Source organism: Choloepus didactylus, chromosome 20 (genome assembly GCF_015220235.1).
Source record: "Choloepus didactylus isolate mChoDid1 chromosome 20, mChoDid1.pri, whole genome shotgun sequence".
Taxonomy (NCBI): domain Eukaryota; kingdom Metazoa; phylum Chordata; class Mammalia; order Pilosa; family Megalonychidae; genus Choloepus; species Choloepus didactylus.
The window spans coordinates 36,421,661-36,444,722 of record NC_051326.1 but is presented as its reverse complement, the minus strand read 5'-3'; the positions used below and the strand labels follow the sequence as shown (position 1 = coordinate 36,444,722).

Genomic DNA, 23,062 nt, shown 5'->3' with positions numbered 1-23,062 from the left:
TGCCTAGGGCAGCAGGGAGAAGGGAACCAGGAATGACTGCTAATGGATAAGGGGATTCTTTGTGGGGTGGTAAAGTGGCCTGAAATTAGACTGTGATGATGTCTGCACAACACTGTGAATGTATGCACTAAACACCACTGAACTGTAGACCTCAAATGAGTGGTTTTATGCTATATAAAAATCTCATTTCTAGCTGTTTGGCTTTAGAAAATAAAGTGTACAAATGCAAGTTTAATTATACTAAGTAAGAAAAAATCTATATTACTGGAACTAGTAAACAAAAAATTCAGTTATCTCTAAGTTCTCCAGTTAATAGTTAAATAGATTTTAAACCGTTATATCTTCAAAAAAATTCACATTTACACCTAATAGTTAAAAATGCCAAATGCATAACCTTTAATTTTCATTAAGCACATAATAGAAGTATCTTTCAATCCTTGAAAGCTGTTGTCACACATATCTAAGATTAATCCAGAGAGTAAGAAGTTTCACTTTCTAGTGATTTCACAAGTAACACATTCTGAGGTAGGTGGAAAAAAGTTAACCGGTTTATATTTATAAAGAATTGCATCCGAGTTTAGAGTAGCTCTTCTGAAGGCTCAGTCTAAGGGTATTCAAAAGACTGTAACAAGAAGGTACTCTTTAGAATACAGTGTTTGGAACTGGTCTAAACTAGCGGGTCCTAGCTGGACTGAAATTACCTGCGGCACTTAAGAGATCCCCACCCCCCACTTATTGAATCCATTGCAAGGAGCAGCACCCAGAAACCTGCATATTTAGACAAGCCCCCCAGGGCACACTGACACTGCCAAGTAAGGGAATTACTTGGCCCTTCTGTTAGTAAGCTAAGTAATTACTACTTAGCTTACTAACAGGAGGGCATTCAAAATAATAGAGGTGCTAGCTTCCCTTTACTAGTTAGATCATCTTGGATAGGTGCTAGCTTCCCTTTACTAGTTAGATCACCTTGGATAGTCTCAATTTCCTACAGATCTTCAAACAGAAAAATAAATGAGAAGTGATTATTCTTGAAGAAGTGTTAAAATGTTTTGGGCATTATGAATATGGGCTTGAAATACTAAGCATTTTTTATATTCTGATGGGATAGTAAAGAATATTTTTAAATTAGGAGATCATCTCTGAAAGTCTCTAAATGTAATCTTTGGTCTCTAGTCAAGAGAATAATGGAGTCTTAGGGGTCACATTCAATTAAATTTAATTAAGTACAAACATCACAGACTTCCACTTTCCCAGAAATAACTTTATTTTAATTAGGGAAATGGAAACTATTATGACTAGGCTTCATTCTGCAATATGTGTATTTATTTGGGCAAGTTCAGGCAAATAGCTAAGATTTAAAAGTCCCATCACCAAACCTACAGCCCTTTAAAAATGCTTAAAGCAACTCCATTCTCTATGTAGCAGTTCAATATGAGCTGCCAAAGTGTAGTCCAATTTGTCCCTTAAACACCAAATAATTTAGGTTCCTTGGGGCCTTGTAACATGATTAACTGTATAGTTTTCCCTTGACATCTGTCCAGGATACAGGAGCTCTTCCTTTTGATTCCCTCAGTTAGCTTGAGCAACTCTAGTGTCAGAACCGTGGAAGTTCATCATTGTTGTCACCAACTCAGGAAGATCAAAATCGTGTTTCCATCCCCAGTCCTTCCGCGCGGTGCTGTCATCCAAGTTCATGGGCCAACTATCAGCTAGGAAAAGATAGGGAAGAGCAGTTTAAGTCAGCCAGCCTCTAGATTCACAAATGTTTACAACTTTTATATAGAGGTCGATCACACAAAGGACCAAAAAAGAAATTCCCCTTCTTTGAGTAGACCAGTACAGCTATTATGTATATTCACAGTCACCTTCTTGGATTAAAAGACTGTATTACACATCTAGTGTCAGGCATTGTGCATTTTCATACACTGTTAAAATCTCAGTCAGTCTTGTAAGGCCACAGTCTTATTTTATGGACTAGGAAATATCCTCAGATCTGGTGCTTACGGTCAGAGTGGCAATGTCACAGGATTAGAAAACCGAGAGCCATTTGAATACCACCTCAGTAGCTTCCATTTCTGCTTGTTTTATGCTTAAACGGTAAATATGGTGAAATGCTGACAAACTGTTTATTTGGAATGGAGCTACTTCAACCACGTTAGACATTTTCAAAAATTGGAGCACCTGCTGGGTTTGGGTCATTTCGGGGAAGGGTGTGTCCCTTGCCCACCCACCTTTCCCCAGGGCCCTCCCACACTTTGGAGAAGGAGCTGGGTTCTACTTATCCTTCCACAGTTCATGTCTTCAGTGACCCCCAGAAGGCCAAGTTAATTTTGTTTGTGAGACAGTTTGCAATGATGTCCCAACCTATGGCCTGTCGGACAGAATCCACGTTGTATGTCATCTGGAATTCCGGCACATGCTTGAGAACCTCTTGGGCCAGTTCCTCAGGGGTGAAGCTCATGGCGCTGATGTTGTAGGTCCTCATGGACAGAGAATCTGCAGGGGCCTCCATGACTTCCAGGGTGGCCCTTAGGCAGTCGTCAATGTACATCATCGGGAGCCTCGTGGTGGGCTTCAGGTTACACTCGAACTTGCCATTCTTGGCAGCATCGTGAAACATCTGGACTGCATAGTCTGAAAGAGAATCCTGTCCGTGGGTTTTCTTACAGCAAAATAGCAAACAAGCCTCTTGGGTTAAGGCAGTGGTTCTCAAATGTTTTAATCTCAGAATCTCTTTATATAAAACCTTAAAAATTCAGGGCCCCTCTCTCTAGCTAAGCCAACTTGGCAGGTGAAATCACTGCCCTCCCCCCTACATGGGGTCTGACACCCAGGGGAGTGAATCTCTCTGGCAACGTGGAATATGACTCCTGGGGAGGAATCTAGACCCAGCATTGTGGGATGGAGAACATCTTCTTGACCAAAAGGGGGATGTGAAAGGAAATAATAAAAGTTTCAGTGGCTGAGAGATTCCAAAAGGAGCCGAGAGTTCACTCTGGTGGGCACTCTTACAAACAATATAGACAACCCTTTTTAGGTTCTAGTGAATTGGAATAGCTAGCAGTAAATACCTGAAACTATCAAACTGCAACCCAGAACCCATGAATCTTGAAGATGATTGTATAAAAATGTACCTTATGAGGGGTGACAATGTGATTGGGAAAGCTATATGGACCACACTCCCCTCTGTCCAATGTACGGATGGATGAGTAGAAAAATGGGGGGGAAAAAAAAAAAAGACACCCAGTGTTCTTTTTCACTTTAATTTTTGTTATTATTATTTTTGTGTGTGTGGTAATGAAAATGTTCAAAAATTAATTTGGGGGATGAATGCACAACTATATAAGGGTACTGTGAACAACTGAATGTACGCTTTATATGACTGTATGATATGTGAATATATCTCAATAAAAATGAATGTAAAAAAATTTAAAATAAAATAAAACTAAAAAATTAAAATTGAGGGCCCCAAAGAAGTCTTAATGTGGGATTTTTTACTATATTAGAACTTAATCGACAATTTTTAAAAATATTAATATATTTTTAAATGGCAATAAAAAATCTATCACATATTAATATGCAATATTTTACATGTAAAAGAATATGTTTTCCACACAAAAGGAAATTCAGTGAGATGAACTGTCTGTTTTACATTTTTAAAAACTGTTTAACACCTGCCTTGATAGAAAACAGGTGGATTCTCATACCTGCTTCTGCATTCAGTCTGTTGGCATATCACATGCCACATAGCCTCTGGAGAAGTCCACTGTACACTTGTGAAAGAATAAGAGTGATAAAAGGCAACTAATGTCTTAGTTTATTGTGAAAATAGTTTTGACTTCTCGGATCCCTTGAAAAAGCCTCAGGGATCCTAAGACTACACTTTAAGAAGCACTGCATTAAGGTGTACACTTTTTAAAAGTAACCAAAACCTGGGCACTCTTACGCACAATGTAGACAACCCTTTTTAGGTTCTAATGACTTGGGGTAGCTGGTGGTGGATACCTGAAACTATCAAACTACAACCCAGAACCCATGAATCTTGAAGACAATTGTATAAAAATGTGGCTTATGAGGGGGGACAGTGGGATTGGGAGGGGGAGCATAGGGATCACACTCCCGTTTGTCTAGTTTGTGGATGGATGAGTGGAAAGGTGGGGGAAGGAAACAAACAAACAGACAAGGGCGCCCAGTGTTCTTTTTTTACTTTAGTTGCTCCTTTTCACTTTAATTATTATTCTGGTTATTTTTGTGTGTGTGGTAATGAGGATGTTGGGGACTGATTTTGGTAATGAATGTACAACTACGTAATGGTACTGTGAACAATCAAATGTACGATATGTTTTGTATGACTGCGTGGTATGTGAATATATCGCAATAAAATGAATAAAAAAAAAAAAAAGTAACCAAAACCAATGCCTCCTTTAAAATCCCTCAGATTTTTCAAGTACTTTGCATACTGTATTTCAGGATCCCTGATATGGGACAGATCCCTGATGTGGACTTACTAAATAATTTGTGTTTGACTCCAAAAAAATAAGAAAAAAAAATGCTTATGTTTCTTTCAAATATACAATGAATAGAGGCTATTTTAATGGAGCATTTCTGTATTAAGAAACAAAAAGGCTATATTCAAAGAAAGAGGCTACTTCATGTTTGGTATCTTCCTACATTGGGGATAATAAATTTGATTGCTAATATTATATGTTTGATTTCAGCATTGAGGATCGGCAATCTTGAGCTGGATCTGCAACACTCGGGCATCTGCTGCCCTTTAACAAGTTTAAGTCAAGAGGGTTCAATGAGCATCTCAGATGCATGCCTCAAAGGGATACAGAACCGCTGGTCAATACTAGGCCAAAAGGAAAGAAGATTCATTCACCATGAAGACAAGTCTCCCTAGTAATAAGGAAGCCTATTACGTGCAAAAGAAAAAAGAAAACAATGTTTACCAGTTGTTCCTCCTCCAGGCTGGGTGTCGGCTGAAATGATTCCAGGATATCTGAGGCATCGGAAATCTAACCCATACCGGTAACAATAATACTACAAGAAAGAGAAGTTATTTTTTTTTAATCTTTTTAATCAGTTAGAGCAATGCAAAGAAATAACAGCTGTTTTCTGAGATATCACTCCATGCAGTCATATTAAAATGCTCCTAAAGAAAATGGAGACTTTAGAACACCTAAGAGTCACTCACTTTAATAAACAGCTCTTAAATTTTCATCGTCAAAGAATCACCATTTTGGTGATACGCTTTTTCCATCAACATTGTAAATAATACAATCAGCCTATAGTAGGAATTCCCAATCTTTCTTTGGTGGAGAATCACTGTTGCTTGTCCTAAATAATTCTCTATGAGCATTTATTGCAACATAACATTGGAAGAGGAGAGGGGATAACTGGAGAAGAGAGATGACTATGAAATATCCACAGAAGGCTCAGACACCGACTAAAAATTGCTATAAATTTATAAGGACATAGAGTATTTTAAAAAAAAATGACATTTGAAAAGCCTTCCATAATAAAACATTTAAAAATAACCATCACTAACCAATAGAAAAACAATCAATAACCAACGGAGCTTGGGAGCTTGTAAGAATGGTGAGTACCCAGAAGACCAACAGCAAACAGAGGGGATTATATTCGAGAAGTGTCTAGGAAGTGTTAGAGTATTATTCTATGAGATGGAAAGGTGGCCATGCCATGGCTGGGAGTTCTTCAGGAGCTAAATGTACCTGATACTTGGCAAATAATGAGTTAAATGAGCATCTCTGGGGGCCAGGATTGGGGAAGAAGAAAGTACATCCAAAGATGAATCAGCAGGTGTTTTGAGACACACACACACAAAAAAAAAAGTGTGAAAAGAAACACAGGATCATTTTACCCGTGGTACATTCAACAAATCTTGCCAAGCAACACTCACCTCTCCCATGAGCTCCGCATGGACCTTGGACACACCATAAATGGTCCTGGGTCTCTGGATGCAGAGATCAGGGGTTGGGTTCCGGGGAGAAGTGGGTCCAAAGGCTCCAATGCTGCTAGGCACAAACAATCGCAAACTATGTTCTGCAGCAACATCCAGGACGTTATGCAACCCTGAAACGAACCAATGTTATCATAATTTGAAAAATACCTTCTCACCAAAGAACTGGAAAAACTGGCCAACACATCTGGGTAAGATCCAGATACTCACCAGTTATATTCACGGCTCTCGCCAAAGATACATTTGTTTCTCCAACTGCGCTGAGCAAAGCGCTATAATGAAATAGCCAGGTGATGCGATTGTTTACCACTACCTCGCGGAGATGCTTATAATCCAAGATATCAGAATAAATAAATGGGCCTACGAGGAACACAAAATGAAACAAAAGAAATGGAAAAGTTTGGGGTTTGGAAAGCTAAATGGACCTTTTCACCTCTTTGACTTGCGAATGCCATTCTACCACTTGGTAACTAAAATCACTTGGACAATGCAGCATTTTCTCTTATGGAAGAATAAGTCACAACCACTCACAACACAGTTAAAAAGCACTAATGCTCACGAAGTATGTACACATGCCAGGCACTGTTCTAAGGCTTTATGTGTTTTGAGCTCTCCTACAGACTCTGAGCCAAATACATTTACTTTTGCAGAAACTGAGGCTCAGAGATGCTCAGTGACTTGCCAAGATCTGACAGAAAGCAAGCGGAAGAACTGGCATCACAACCAGGCAGCTGGCTCCAGAGTCCACGTCATAAGGCCAAAGCTATGTGTAGAGTGATTTCACTTTGCTTAGAAGTTGCACATTTTTAAAGGAATGTTTTAAAAAAATACCTCGGTATAGAAGAACCGTAAATCACGAGTCATCATTGCCAATTACATTAGATATGGAGCTGATTTTGTTAAATAGCAATTTTTCCCACTTAGAGCAAATGACTGATTTTCTATACAGTAAGCAGCAACAGCTTATACTGAACCTGAAAGGACTAGGAGGCGTATAAAAATGTTTTTTGAGGTAGGAAAGACTTGACTACAGGAATCGGAGATTTTTTTGTGCAGTCGACCAAAAGCAATTTTTCTACATTGAAACATAATAGCTAATTTCTCTAAATTCTTAAAGTTCCTTTTATCCATTACAGAAGAAATTGATTTTTGTTTCCCTCTGAGCCAATAAGTTAACTTAAAACTCAAAGAGACTAGAATTGAATTTTTGGATATTATTCCAAACCTTTTCTTTAAGTTCAAAAGAACTCTCCAGTCCTTTTATCACTTGAATAATGGCACTACTGTAGAGATTTTACAGAATTACAAAGGATAAAAATATGATTTTTTTTTTAAATGACCCAGCTGTACCTCAATAAGTTCTCTTTCTTTAATTCACAGTCCTAGTTAAATAGCAGTTTAATCACACAGTGATTCCATGAACTGCCTCTAACTGCATTTTGAAAATTAAAGTTTAAAAAAAAAAACCGGCAAGGCATATTAATTTCTTACCGCTGTGGAAGATGTGATTGGGGGGTTTCCTTATGTCGGATAAGATCACATTTTGCTTTCCAAATCTTTTCCTAAAGAGAAAATCAAAACACGCTAGCTGGCAACATCTAGGATATAACTGATTCTACAAAAACAATCATTTAAATAGGAACTGTAAATTTCCTGTCAGCCTCCAAATCCTTCCTTTTCACATCTTTCCTCCCACCTTCCTCTTTTCTCCCCCCCTCTGCCCCCTGAGACACACAGCTTCAGTTCTTGCCACACTCAAGCCTTTCTTTCCCTACCCACACACACCCCAGGTTCTATTTCTACTCTCACCCCACTGTCATCCCTATATTTGTCACCAATTTCTTCATGACACCTAGAGTTATTACCTCTTCTTCCTAATTCTTATCTCCCCTCTTACCTTTTTTACCCTTTCATCACACTCTCCAAATTCCATACTGTTCCCTCCAATTTCCAATTCTGCACTGTTCCCTTCAATTTCTACATGCACTTCCCTCCAAGCCAAAACAACTAAACCAAGTGTCCCAGAAATTCATTTAGAGGTATCTGTCTTACTCTAAGTTAGAAAAGAGAGAGCACAAAGGACCACTGTGGGAGACCCTGAATCAAGGGCCTGTAACAAGTCTACGGTATTAGAAGACAAAATAATAAGCCATTGAGATATTATTTCTTAACAATGGGAAGGCATGAGGGGAGGGAGAAAAGATGGTTTAAAAGGGCCAAAGACAAGCTTCACATACTTAAGAATTCAGATTTTATATTTCAAGTTTTAGGGTTCTTACCTCAAAAAGTTAGCAAGTCCCACTCCAAGCTGACCAAGGCCTCCTAAATAAAGAAGAAAAAAGTGAAGCTTTAATCCAAATCTAATGAACTCTAATTATTTTCAGAATGTAATAACTGAATAAGACTTTTTCACTCTCAGCTAATTAGGTAAAGTCCTAAGTTGATCTCATATAATAACTGCTGACTTTTATTCTTCTAAGCAATCCAGCACAGCATTTAGAACACAGAACCATCGCCCGTGAGCTACAATAGAGATCAGGTGATGTCAGTTTCAGAGACAGAGCTCTCTCCAACATGGAGGGGCTGCGAGGAAGAGGGGAGGTGGGGCACAGGAAGAAAAGAAAAATCACAGGAAAGCCAGACAACCTCCAAGCAACTTGGGTAAGGAATTCACTTACAGCCTTCATTATTTTCCAGGGCTGTGAAGCTTGTCTACTACAGGTGCCCAAAACATCCAAAGCTAAATAGAAATGATTGGCTATTACCCTCTGGTGGGATTATTTAAAATCACATTAGAACTGGATGGGGATGTGAAAGGAAAATGGGGGGGGGGGGGGGAGAGACAAGAAGTCATTTGAAAACAGGGAAGATAATCAAACAGACAAGGAGTCACTATGAAAAATTTAAAATGATAGTTATAGCTCTCTGATCTAGAGGCATTAAGATGCCACTAATAGAAACAGAAAAGCTGAGGGGCAAGGAACACATTTGGGGGCATATAATACTATATTTCATTTAGGAGATATTGACTGAGGCAGAAAGATATAGAAACTGGGATTTCCTGTAAGCGTCTGTTACCACAAGACTAAAATCAGGACCACTGAAACAAGTATTAGACCCTGAAGATGACGCTTCATTAGTGGAGGTAGGGGGAATAAAACACATACACACAGATGACACTGAATCAATTACAGGGAAAAATGCTGACAGAAAAATGACTAAACTTGAAACATTTACAGCATGAGAAGAAGAGAAGACAGTGAAAGAAACAAAATACTGTGAGGAAGTCAGAAGGACAACGATATGGAAGCCAAGGAAAGAAGTCTACAAAGGAAAAGGGCAATAAAATCTGCCAACAAATCAGAGGTTAGTTTGGGTGTGCTAGAATTAACAAGTGACAGAATGAAGTTTGGAGTGAAGAGGGCACAGAAGTCAGGTGTGTGTGTATGCAAGAGTGAGGGTTAAGTTCCTGTGTCAACCTGGCCAGGTGACAGTGTCCAGGTGTTTGGTCAAGCAAGCACTAGCCTGTTACTGGGAGGATATATATTTTTTTCAAAGCAATTTTATTGACATACATTCACACACCAAAAAGTCTATCCAAAGTATACAATCAGTGGTTCACAGTATCATCACATAGTTGTGCATTTATCACCACAATCAGTTTTAGACCATTTTCATTACTCCCCCCCCCACCAAAAAAATAATGAAAAACCCCAAACTTCCAATACCCCTTAGCCCCCTATTGTTGACCCCTAGTATTGCTGTGGTACATCTGTTACTGTTGATGAAAGACTATTAAGATATTACTGTTAACTGTAGTTCATAGATTGCAATAGGTACATTTTCCCCATTTACCTCTATTATTAACATCTTGTAATAGTGTCATACATTTGTTCTAGTTCATGAAAGAACTTTTTTATATTTGTACTGTTAATAACAGTCGTCCTCCCCTGCAAGATTCACTATTATACCTTCCCATTGTGAGGATACTTTGTGAATTAATTCTCTTCTATCAGTTGAAGGCCTTAAAAGAAGTGACAATTTCAGCAGTCAGAAGGGAGAATTCCATCTCTACTTCAGCCAAAGAGCTTCCCCTGGAGAATTTATTGAAAACCTTCATGGGAGTTCCCAGCTTGCGAACTGCACTAGGAAATTCTGACTTGCCTATTCTACAGTCACATGAGCCAATTTCTATAATAAATTTCATAATATTTTTTACATAATATATACATTGTATACACATCATATAATTTTATACACACACACACACACACACACACACACCTATATCATATAATATTATATGATCTCCTGTCATTTCTGTTTGCCTGGAGAACCCTGACTAATACAGCAGCTAAGGAGCATCAGGAACAAGTCTGGAGATGAGGGGATAAATGGTGATGAGTTCCTCGAGGCAAGCACTAATCTTTCATCTCTCCAATGCACAAACATGCAATAAATTTTTTGAATGAACAACACTGAGTTTAGGATGAGGAATCTGGCCAAGAAAAGATCCAACTGACCCCAGAATCCATGTCCTGGTCCTTCCACACCACCTGCCCAGAACCTGCAATCCCGGGACTGCCCTACTAGAGAAGGGGAACCCAGTTCCATCTTTTTGGCCTCCAGGTTCCTAGGTCCCTAACAGACAGTAAAAAATTATGCATCAAGCTACAAATGTGGAAAAAAAAAAAAAACAACAACCTGTAATTAAGATGCGTGGATGGTCTATTTCCGAGAAGGAGACAGAATGGAAGCTGGCATCAGATTGGACCTGCCGAGGGAGGGTACCCAGAAACCGGGCTGGCACGGCCAACAGCCAGCAGCCGCAAGCAGGGCTCTGCTGCATCTGGCTGACAACACGACTCAGCATCCTGATAACTGGCATTTTCTTTTCAAATAACTCTGTAATAAAAAAGAAACAGAATCCATTACATAATCTTTTACTCCAACTCAAAAAAGCAAACTCTTCCCCGAGATCTTTAGTTAATGAGCAAAGCCACGGTTTTCACTCATTAATCAAACCAGAGACTGCAGAGTGGGCAGGAAGCCAATTGAGGGCCTGTGATAAGGGGATAAAATGTGGCTCCACCCAAAGTCCAGGCAAACAAGGGCCAAGCCAAGATTTAGAATGGGAATCGCTGACACCAACTGAGATTTAATGAAACAGCAAAGATCACTGTCCACCTGAGATTTAATGAAACAGCAGAGATCACTGTCTATTCAGCCACAAACACCCGCAGAGCCAAGTCAATAGACCCTTGACCAGAGCTGTTATCAGTATCTACACATCAACTGAGTGTACAAACAGGTCCCAGATTAAGTAACAGTGTCCTATAAACCTTGTGCTAATCCTTGTGTATCATCTTTAGAACAAACGCTACTAAGAAAGCAAGTGGTTAAGACAAAAAGACCACAAACAATATTTAATTAGGTGGGGATCATTTTTGTTTTATTGGAAGGATCCTGTATTCAGTGTTAAGCTAGTCTCTCATTTCTTCAAAGATTACATATATCTAATTAACTCTAGCGCCCATTCACAATCAGCTTTACCAATGAGTTACCATGACATCAGTTATGCTATGAAGAGGTCAAGATCATCTAATCAAACAGGGCTCAAGACAGGACATCCCCCATTCTGTCACCAACACCCCGGCAAGCATGTCACAGACAGTAAATCAGGGAAGCCCAACTTACTTTGCTAGTTGTGACAGAAAACTTTACTGCCCTTCCTCCAGGAAGGCCTATTACCCCTGGTACTGGCCCCTGGAACCAGGTCTGGGCATGGCCACGTGGCACAGGTCCAGCCTCATGGCCGGTAGCAGTTTGGTTGTCCACCTCTCACTGACTTTAAGAGTCCTCGTAACTGAACTGGTGATTAACTTTCCAGACCAACTCTGGTGTCCCACTCCACCCCCCTCCCAGAGATAAGAGCTTTACGATCTCAACCACTTTGCATTACAAAAGGAGAAAAAGTAAACCACAGTAGAAGGCATTTCCAGCTTAAACTCTCAATTTACTCTGCATTGTACTCAACTCAGTGCCTTGAGAAGATAACAGTAATTCTGAGTTAAAGAGGCCAGAGGCAGCAAGAGTTTTCCTTCATTCCCGAATCATATCAAAGCCCAAATTATAGAAAACAAATTACAAGATAGCCTTCTAAAAACGCATGCACCCTCCCTGGGTCAGAGGGCTTTTATTCTCTAGCATACCAGAATGAGGTATTAGAACCTTTAAATGAAAACAGAGTAGAGGCAGAAAGGATGGCCTGAAATAATTTCAGCATGGTGTACTTTGGTTTTAAGCCGAGATAAAAGTAAAACCAACTTCCAGACATGAAGAGAACCTCACATTTAAATTCCTAAATAAATCCTTTGTGTTCCCTTTGGCAACAACGCCCCATGCACCTCTAAATCTAGGTGCTTAAATCCAATCATTTTTTTTTCTTTAATGGCATTTTTTCTTTTAAGGAAGTGGCCCATAAGACCAGGGTGCCTGAAGGATGATCCGTGTTACAGGAAAAGCCCAAGCTCTGCATCAACAGTCCCTCAGAGCACCTCTTGGGAAAATCGCCCTTGCAGCCACTGCTGGCCACAGGAGACCCGGTAAGAACTTTGATTCTTAGAGTCTTTCATTTCAGCAAGTTCAAGGGAATAATGAGGAAGCCCAGAATTGACTGGATTTACCAGAATATTTGAAACTCAAAGACAATCCCCAATTCCCAAAAACAAAATAGTGAATGGCCACAGTCAAAAAAGTTTTCCTTGAACAGTCAGGGTTAAAAGGCAAACCCTAAAAAAAAAAAAAATAGGTTCAACCGTATTCATCTTCTCTTTTCCCCACAAAGAATAGCAGCAAGCACCCAAAAGAGACTTAACTGAGCATAAAGTATTTTAGTTTAACAATGCAGATAATTCATAATTGCGTTGGTTCTTATTCCGCAAATATTAATAGCTGGCATGCGATGCTGAGCGCTCTACTGCAGACTGGCATGTAGCCACGGCAACCACCACCCCTCCAGAGCCCAGTTATTAGCCAGCAAGCAGCACTACTGTCCCTATTACCAAATGGCTTTAACAGTGCATGACGTTAAAAAAAAAAAACAAAAACAAACAAAAACCCCACAACTCTAACCATCTATTGCACGTAGCTTTACCAAGTCAAGATTAAGATTTTGCTACTGCAAAGTTAAATGTTGTTAAGCAGTTCTCAATTTTTTTGGTCTCAGGACTTCTTTGCACTCTCAAAAATTGAGGACTCCAATGAACATTTATTCACGTGGGTAATATCTATCAATACTCACTCTATTAGAAACCAAAGCTGAGAAATGTTTTGAACATCTTTATTCACTTAAAAAAGACACGTTAAACAGTTTCAAAATCAAATAATTTTAGTGAAAAGAGTGGCGTTATTTCACACTTTGCAAATCTCTTGATTCATGCCTTAATAGAAAAAGGCTGGATTCTCATATCTGCTTCTGTAATCAATCTGTTGTTGTTTTCCTTTGAAGCATAGGAAGAAAATCCAGATGCACAGAGAAGTAGTGGGAAGAGGGAGGAGTATTTTCATAGCCTTTTCAAATAATTCTGGATACTCATTTTTGACACTGCTACAAAATATAACAAATGGTGGTTTCGTAAAGGTTAGTTGCAATGAGCAATCTGAAATCATTACCAGCGAAACTTTCATATCTCAATATGTTAAAATCCAGAGGTCTATCTTTTGTGCTTCAAATGGTTTTTTAGGCCTGCATGATTTTGTAAATTTATACACTGGTCTTTTGGAGAATGACCACTGAGTTATGCAGAGCTTCTAAATGTTAACACATTTCGCCCTACAACATCAGAAAGCAGTATTGGATAATATTGCCACAGATCTTATCAGAAAACTTCTAAGTATTGGTAAGCTGCCAAGCTCATGATGGCAGATAAAAGTTAACTGGCAGCAAATACCATTAGTTGCTTCCCTAAAATGTCTCACTTCCTTCAATTTTGGAATATGCCTGCTGAATACCCAAGTATGACTAACCATAGTTTGTCTGTAAGTCATTCTTTCAAGGAAAATACATGGTGTTCTATGAAAAAAGTGCCCAGTTCCGCTCATAATCAAACCACATCCAATGCTTTACCTGAAGACAATCATCATACTTCCATATATAGCATAAGTGCTTTCTGGGTACTCCCCATTCTAAAAAGATGTGTACTTAGGGGTCAAGAGTGTATTTAGGGGTCAAGATTTAATAACATTAACAATTTTTTATTGATTTATTGACATATTCTTAATAAAGCTGGCTTTTTTTTTTTTTTTTAACTGTAGGTGCGTGGCAGTGAAGAACACGACTGTTAATGCAGTTTGGTGCCACTGCCTTGATTCGTGCTAAGGCACCAGCAGTGTTACCCAGCACTGCTTCTGCATCATCATTGCCAATTCAACAAAGTAGTTTCAGAAAAAAACATGAAATTCAAAAACTAGTCAACACTTTGGATATTTTGGTACCACTTGTGTTTGCTGCCAAGCAGCCACCCAAAAGATGTTTCTCCATGAATGGTTTGATGCTGACACCAAACGAACACAAGAAAAATGGCAAGTCCAGCCATGACTGTGATTTTCCCACTTGTAAGGTAAAAAGTCACTTCTACATTCAAGATACTAACTCAAGCTTTGTGTTTGTAGCTGAATCTTTAAAATTTGACAAGTTACTGAATTGTTGGATGGTGCAATGCCATGATTTCCTTCAATGTTTTTTGTTGTTTGTTTTTTATCTGCACAAAGCTTTACTATGTGTTGCTCCAACCAAAGCAATTTGATAACTTATCCCGTTTCAGTAACTTTTTCATTTCTAGTTTGGAGAGCTGTAACAAATAATTTTGGCTTTTAAAGAGCTCATCATATCTATATTTTAAAACCTTCAATTCACTTCTCTTTAGAAGTCTCTGAGCAGTTGGTCTCAAAATGATGCTGCAATATTGCTGGTAGCATATTACTATTTAAAAAGGTCTGTGGCATAAGACATATAAGGTAAATTACTAACATCTCTAAAGCTGAGAAAAGCTTTCATATTTTTTCTTATTTACTTTTTCTGATTTCCTTGGAGTAAATCCCTCCCTTCCATGAGTCAAAGAATTCTCAGATGTCATTTCCTCTTTCTCAGCAGCTACAGACTAGAGGGTATAGCTGCGAGTTGAAAGACCAAGTCTTCTAATACAGCCTCTGGAAAACCCCTCTGTACACTTAGGAGAGAAGGAGTGAAAAAGACAAATTACATCTTAGTATTATTTAAAATAGTTTTGACCTTACAAAAGGGTCTCAGAGACCCTCATGGTTCCCCAGATGACACTTTAAGAGTAGCTGGTCTAAAGCAAAACTTTCTTTGTAAGCTACTTATTGAATTTGTATAGGAAAACTATCAAAGAAGATTCCCAGTCCCTGTTTCTTAAAGAGCAAATGATAGTCCAGCAGACTTTTTCTCCCAAACACCTTGTTTACTTGAACTGCAAGGGGTGAAAAAGAAACAGGTCAACACTCTTCCATACACCATGGCATGCTTCCCCAACACAGGCCTCTCTAGCATGGTTAGTCTACAACTTCTTCCAACTTCCAGCACATATATTAACCTGAATTAACAATACAACTAATACAGTAGCGGCATCAGGAAGTGAAGCGGGTGATGGAGATATAGATCCAGTTTAACTTGGGTGACTGTTTGTATGCAGGTGGGTTGGTGAAGGAATCGAGAATAATTCTGAGGTCTCTAGTTTGTGCTGCTGAGATGAATGGGCTCCTGAAGCAGTAGTTCAGGTGAGAAGATGAATTTGGTTTTGGACATGTTGGTTTTAGATAGCAGGAGACAACAGCCATAAAACTGTAAGCTCCACTGAACAATTCCTAGCAATGCCTAGTGCATATTAGTGCTTACTAAATATAATACCTAAGAGGTAAGGAAAAACTAAAGAATACCAAGGTATGTCTATAACAAAAATAAAATGTCCCCTGTTCTCAGAAAAAAAAAAAAATTGCTTCAGTTTCTCAGTGAAAAAAATAATTCAATTCTGATTGCTCTGAAGGTAGATAAATCTGATTCAGGAATGTTAAAGGAAACTTCTAATTGAAATACTGAAGGCCAACACAATAGGTCTTTTCCCCAAGGATGCACCATCAGTTTCCCTTAATGTTCTTACTGTCACTAGATCTGAAATTTCTGTCTAATCACAGAAACAGCAAATAAGGATGTAGTGACATGTATCCCACAAATTAAGAATGAAACTAATCGTACCTGGCCCCAAGAAATGGTCAGTACATACATATATTGCTGAGGAGCTAGAAAATTCACCAATGGGGAGAGCAATGCTGCCCCCAGAAACCCTCCAGTTTAGCATCCACCAAACCCCAGCCCTGTCCAAACTCCCAAACCCTTGTTCCGCTGAAACCCCCAACTGGTTCTTTTCCCTCAACTTAGAAGCCTGCTTAAACCTTTTTTCTACTGCCTTTTTCTCTTTCCTTCTGATCTCAGGGGTCTCCAAGACAGTACCCATTGCCCCAACACCTCATTCCCTGCTCCTTGAAGTGGGGATTCCTTCTCTGCCCTCCAGTGAAACTGCTTTTATAAAAGGTCAGCAATTGCCCAGTTGACAAATTCCCTCCCAGGCTCCAGGGCCCTTCTCCTCACTTTCAAAGGCGCTTAACATTGCTGACCACACACACCCACCTTCATTTCCCCTGTGTTCTCCCAGCTTGATACTATTATTCTTTTTTAAAAACCAAAAACTTGTATAAAACATTCTGCAAGGCAGTTTCAGCTTTAAATCCCCTGGTTCATTAAAATAATAATGTTTGTCTTCTGGGTAGTAATGACCAAAGGAAAAATCAGGCATATCATAACTTCTGAGTGTTGATGAAGCAGATGCTTTCCTAAAGGCTTAGCCCTCACAGTAACCCTGAAGCATGGGATCTTTCCCCCATCTTGCGGGATAAAGTGACTTTCCAAGTTCGGGCAGATATTAATTACCAAGAGGGGAAGGGCAGAAACTAGGTCCATTGACTCCCAAGCCCGCTCCTTCTACACCACAAGATGTCTCCCTCAAGAGAAGAGATACCCTCGGATACCTAAGAGAAAAGCAAAAAGAAAACACCGTGCCCCTGGTCGCAGAGGGGGCACCTTCGCAGGCTGCCACTCCTCTCCTCTCCCCCAGGAAGAGAGCAAGAGACCGGCCTGGGGGTGAGGGGGAGATTCAAAGCCAGATTCTTTCACTTCCTGCTGAGGTTGGGGTAAATTACCTTTCCAAACTTCAAGTTCTCTCTTCTTTGGAAAGAGCACAATCGATAACACTGCCACGGGGTTAGATTGCTGAGATAATTTAGTTAAAGTAATAAATCTGTAAGAACTACTTCGCAAACTGCTCAATTTAGGGGTTTAAGGTTAAAAAAAAAAAAAAGTCATACTCTGAGCCAATAAAGTCTGGGGTTTTGGAGAAAAGAGGCCAGACTGATTCTTTATGTGGGGATGAGCTGAAAACCAGAAGTGTGGAAAAAATATCCCTGGATATTTTGTGAAGGACAGGTGGTCTCCACTCTCCTCAGCTGCAAGTGAATAAGATTGTTTCGGGGAGCGGCCGTGCCCCTCCTCGCGTCCACACCTGCCCAGGAGAGGCAGGGCCAGCCGAAGGCGGGAGGACTTCAGCCACAGACGCGTCTCCCTTCCATAGCTTGGTTCCCTGTGGAAAGGGTGCGGGATCTCACCCTCCGGAGGCGATGGCTTCCTGGAGGACTGGGCAAACCGGTATTACGGAAAAGCCGCACCCAAGCCAGATAGAGGAGATGGCGGAGGAGGACGGGAGGGGGGAAGAAGCGGGGAGAGAGCCCTACCGAAAAGTGGGAATAACCCGGGTGTCGCGCCAGGCTCCACTACCCCCGGGCCCCCGCGCTGATCTCGCCATCTCGCTGGCGATGGCTGAGGACACGCACTGTCGCCCAGGAGCGCAGCGCCGCAACGCGCTCTCGCAGAACCCACTCCCGCCAGCCCCGAGCGAAATGGCTCCACGATGTCTGCCTCTGCTCCAAAGAGACCGCGCTCCCCAGCACGGCCGCGCTGAAATGCTCACACTTACTTTCCGACACAGCCGCTGGGTGATGCTGCGAATGCGGCGCTGCACTCTTGGCGCTGCACGTGGCCAGCAGTCGAAGAACCCGAAGCCTAAATAAAGAGCCTCACGCACTGGTCGCGCGGCACCTTTATCCTCTCGCGGTCACCAACCCGCCCCCCAGTGCACCAATCCCCTGCCACAGGGAAGGCCCGCCCTCGGCGTCGGCGCTAGATCCAAGAGAGGAGGGCTCCGGTTGCCATGACAACCCCCCACTGCAGGTCCCTGTTGAGTCCGGCGGGTGCCTTTCTCAGCACGTCCTTCTAATGGCTCGCTTGGAGAATAAGCGGAACGGCGACGTGGTCCTTAGAGTCCCACGCGCGCATCTTCATCAGTGGTGGTGCTATCCTTCGCGTCCTTGCGTGGGCACCGCCAGGATAGGGTTAACTGTGGGAGAGCCTTTCACTGAACAGAAACCTACCCTTCTGGAACTAGAAAGAACGTACACTTGTGCTTGTGTTTAGTGGCTTCTCAGTCAATATGGGGAAGGAAGGCAGGACGCAGAAGCAAAAGCGGGAAAGTTTTGCTGACGAAATAGCCCAGGACCCGGAGTCAGGAGATCTGGTATGCACAGACCTGAGCAAGTCACTTGCCCTCCAGAAGGCCGCAGACCAGCAGAATTGGCACCACCTGGGAACTTGTTAGAAATGCAAATTAGCAGAACCCCTCCCCCCCCTCGACAACTGAAGCGGAATCTCTCCAGGTGCCGACCGGCAGTTTGCTCTTTAACATACTCTCCAGGTGATTGTGATGCACGCTGAAGTTTGAGAAGCAGAGGTCAAGGTAATTAGCATCACCTGGGGAGTTTTTAAAACTCCCAATGCCCAAGCTGCACTCCAGACGTATGAAATCAGAATCTCTGGGGAGTGGAGACCGGACATCAGTATTTTTTTTTTTTAAAGTTCCTTAAGTGATTCGTTTGTGCTCCTAAGGCTGAAAATCCTTAGTCTGCCTTAAAGCCCTGCTACTCAAAGTGTGGACAAAGTAGCCTGGAGATGCTGATCTACTGAATCAGAATCTGCATTTTAACAAGTTCGCAGGTGATTAGCATGCACAATCCAGTTTGAGAAGTGCTACTCTAAAGTCTCTTCCAACTTTAAGAATATATGATTTTGTGTTTTACAGGCTAGTCATACCTCATTTCTTCAACTTTTTCTCCTATGCCATGATTCTTCTGGTGCCCTGGAATCTGCCAAGTCTGAAAAGATCTATGATTTTTCTGATGAGTAGCAGAAGGTGGCTCCCACCTTCCTCATCTAGAGAATATTGTGAATGTAATAAAAAATGACATTGGCCTTGTGCTTGCATCACTGCTTTGTTCCTGAGGCTAGGGCAAGGAGAAGGGTTGATTTCTGCTGGACAGAAAGGTAAGTGGTTTCTGGCTACCTTGCATCCATTTCCTCTTTCTAGTAGCACCCTGTTTCCTTTTCCAGGGATGCGCCCTTCCTCGGAAAGAGCCTGGTCTGAGTATCATCTCGCCCGTCTCTTCCCGACAAGTGGCGGGCCCTGACCCAAGCGGAGGAGTGCAGACACTACCTCCTGACTTGAGTCCCCACCGGGGATGAAAACCCAGATCTCACGTTCTGAACACAGCAGATGCTGTCCCAACAGCAGAGGCCCTCTGGGAAGGTAGCCGTGCGGAGGAACCCTGCTAAGGGCTTCCTGTCCCCTGAACCGCCTTGGTCCCTGCCCAGTGCCAGGCTGCTTCTCCAGCCTTACCAGCGAGTCTGTGCCTTCCTCATATCCTTTCACTTTAGTCTGTGAAGTAGGTTTCTGTTATCCTAACTTAGAAAATGATAATATTCAGAATAACCCTCCATATTCAGGGTTGAGGTTCTGGCTCTCAGCCCACAAATCCAAATAATAAAATAGTTATCTTCTAGTTTGTATTGCTACAAATAAATAACTGAATGAATTAATAAATAAATGGGGAGAAGGGAAAATTCTTTCTTAACTTTATCAAAAAATTATAAAACAAACAATACAAAAACCATTTCAAACAAAAACCAAAACAAAGGAATAAGAAAAAACAAATAACCTAAAATAACTACATTGCTTCCAACATGTTCCTACCCTACCCCAAGAAAATAAACAGACTATAACCCAACAAGGAATATGAAAAACAAATAACCTAAAATAACTGTAACTACATTTCTGCTAACTTGTTCCTACCATACCCCCCAGAAATTAACAAACCATAGTCATTCCTGAGCATTCCCAGAACATTAAGTTTACCCTCCCTAATTTATCTGTTCCTATTAGATTATCATCCCCCCTTCACTATATGCTGTCTATTGCTAGGTCCCCCACATTCTACAATATAAACCATTTATTTTACATTTTTCACAGTGTTCACATTAGTGGTAACAGACAATATTCTCTTTTTGTGCCTGGCTTATTTCGCTCAGCATTATGTCTTCAAGGTTCATCCATGTTGTCATATGTTTCACGACATCATTCCTTCTTACTGCCATGTAGTATTCCATTGTGTGTATATACCACATTTTATTTATCCACTCATCTGTTGAAGGACGTTTGGGTTGTTTCCGTCTCTTGTCAGTGGTGAATAATGCTGCTATGAACATTGGCATGCAGATATCTGTTTGTGTCACTGCTTTCAGATCTTCCAGGTATATACTGAGAAGTACAATTGCTGGATTGAAGGGTAACTCTATATCTAGTTCTCTAAGGAACTGTAAGACTGTCTTCCAGAGTGGCTGTACCATTATCCAGTCCCACCAACAAGGAATAAGAGTTCCAATTTCTTCACATCCTCTCCAGCATTTTAGTTTCCTGTTTGCTTAATGGCAGCCAATCTAATTAGTGTGAGATGATATCTCATTGTGGTATTAATTTGCATCTCCCAAATAGCTAGTGAAGCTGAACATTTTTTCATGTGTTTTTTGGCCATTTGTATTTCCTCTTCAGAGAACTGTCTTTTCATATCTTTTGCCCATTTTATAACTGTGCTGTCTGTACTATTGTTGAGTTGTAGGATTTCTTTATATGTGCAAGATATCAGTCTTTTGCCAGATACATGGTTTCCAAAAATTTTTTCCCATTGAGTTGGCTACCTCTTCACCTTTTTGACAAATTCCTTTGAGATACAGAAGCTTTTATGTTTGACGAGTTCCCATTTATCTAATTTTTTCTTTTGTTGCTTCTACTTTGGGTGTAAGGTCTAGGAAGTAATCTCCTAATACAAGGTCTTGAAGATGTTTGCCTACATTATCTTATAGGAGTTTTATGGTACTGTCTCTTATATTGAGGTCTTTAATCCATTTTGAGTTAATTTTTGTGTAGGGTGCAAGGTAGCGGTCCTCTTTCATTCTTTTGGATATGGATATCCAGCTCTCCCGGCTCCTTTTGTTGAAGAGATTGTTATGTCCCAGTTCAGTGGTTTTGGGGGCCTTATCAAAGATCACTTGACTGTAGATCTGGGGGTCTGTTTCCGAATTCTCAGTTTGATTCCATTAATCAATATGTCTATCTTTGTGCCAGTGCCATGCTGTTTTGACAACTGTGGCTTTATAATAAGCTTCAAAGTTAGGGAGAGTAAGTCCTCCCACTTTGTTTTTCTTTTTTAGAAGCTTTTAGCAATTTAAGGCATCTTCCCCTTCCAAATAAATTTGATAACTAGCTTTTCCAAGTCTGCAAAGTAGGTTGTTGGAATTTTGATAGAAATTGCATTGAATCTGTAGATGAGTTTAGGCAGAATTGACATCATAATGACATTTAGCCTTCCTATCCATAAACAAGGAATATTTTTCCATCTTTTTAGGTCCCCTTCTGTTTCTTTTAGTATAGTTATGTAGTTTTTATGTACAGATCTTTTACATTCTTGGTTAAGTTTATTCCTAGGTACTTGATTTTTTTAGTTGCTATTGAGAATGGTGTCTTTTTCTTGAGTGTCTCTTCAGTTAGATAATTTCTAGTGTATAGGAACATTGCTGACTTATGTGCATTAATCTTGCATCCCGCTACTTTGCTAAATTTGTTTATTAGCTCAAATAGCTGTGTCTTCAATTTCTCAGGGTTTTCCTGATATAAGATCATATCATCTGCAAATAATGACAGTTTTACTTCTTCCTTTCCAATTTGGATGCCTTTTATTTCTTTGTCCTGCCGGATCGCTCTGGCTAGTCCTTCTAGCACAGTGTTGAGTAACAGTGGTGACAGCGGGCATCCTTGTCTCACTCCTGATCTTAAAAGGAAGGCTTTCAGTCTCTCACCATTGAGTACTATGCTGGCTGTGGGTTTTTCATATATGCTCTTTATCATATTGAGGAAGTTTCCTTGAATTCCTACCTTTTGAAGTGTTTTTATCAAAAAAGGATGCTGGATTTTGTCAAATGCTTTTTCAGCATCTATTGAGATGATCATTTGATTTTTCCCTTTTGATTTGTTAATATGTTGTATTACATTGATTGATTTTGTTATGTTGAACTATCTTTGCATGCCTGGGATGAACCCCACTTGGTCATGGTGTATGATTTTTTTAATGTGTCTTTGGATTAGATTTGCAAGTATTTTGTTGAGAATTTTTGCATCTATATTCATTAGGGAGATTGGCCGGTAGTTTTCCTTTTTTGTAGTGTCTTTGCCTGGTTTTGGTATTAGAGTGATGTTATCTTCATAAAATGAGTTAGGTAGTGTTCCATTTTCTTCAATGTTTTTAAAGAGTTTAAGTAAGATTGGTGTCAGTTCTTTTTGGAAAGTTTGGTAGAATTCCCCTGTGAAGCCATCTGGCCCTGGGCATTTATTTGTTGGAAGTTTTTTGATGACTGATTCGATCTCTTTGCTTGTGATTGGTTGGCTGAGGTCTTCTGTTTCTTCTCTGGACATTCTGGGTTGTTCATGTGTTTCCAGGAAATTATCCATTTCATCCATATTATCTGGTTTGTTGGCATACAGTTGTTCATAGTATCCTCTTATAATTTTT

At 40.4% G+C, this 23,062-nt stretch overlaps 1 protein-coding gene across 1 annotated transcript; it reads right to left on the bottom strand.

The window, feature by feature from the left end:
- Positions 1–372: 372 nt before the first annotated feature.
- On the bottom strand, positions 373–18,192 carry LOC119516661 (L-threonine 3-dehydrogenase, mitochondrial). The gene is made up of 9 exons (XM_037813050.1): positions 18,088–18,192; positions 10,688–10,886; positions 8,263–8,305; positions 7,475–7,545; positions 6,194–6,343; positions 5,924–6,096; positions 4,953–5,043; positions 2,365–2,634; positions 373–1,709 (listed from the first exon to the last, which is right to left on the bottom strand). The coding sequence occupies exons 2-9, from the start codon at positions 10,869–10,871 to the stop codon at positions 1,570–1,572; spliced, it is 1,122 nt and encodes a 373-aa protein (XP_037668978.1). The 5' UTR covers positions 10,872–10,886; positions 18,088–18,192; the 3' UTR covers positions 373–1,569.
- Positions 18,193–23,062: the final 4,870 nt, after the last annotated feature.

Coding starts and splice junctions, on each gene's coding strand:
- LOC119516661 (XM_037813050.1), bottom strand. CDS start 10,871: ATGCCAGTTATCAGGATGCTGAGTCGTGTTGTCAGCCAGATGCAGCAG. Junction 8,306..10,687: donor TCCACGCATCTTAATTACAG/GTTGTTGTTTTT, acceptor TTCTTTATTTAG/GAGGCCTTGGTCAGCTTGGA. Junction 2,635..4,952: donor GCCTGGAGGAGGAACAACTG/GTAAACATTGTT, acceptor ATTCTCTTTCAG/ACTATGCAGTCCAGATGTTT.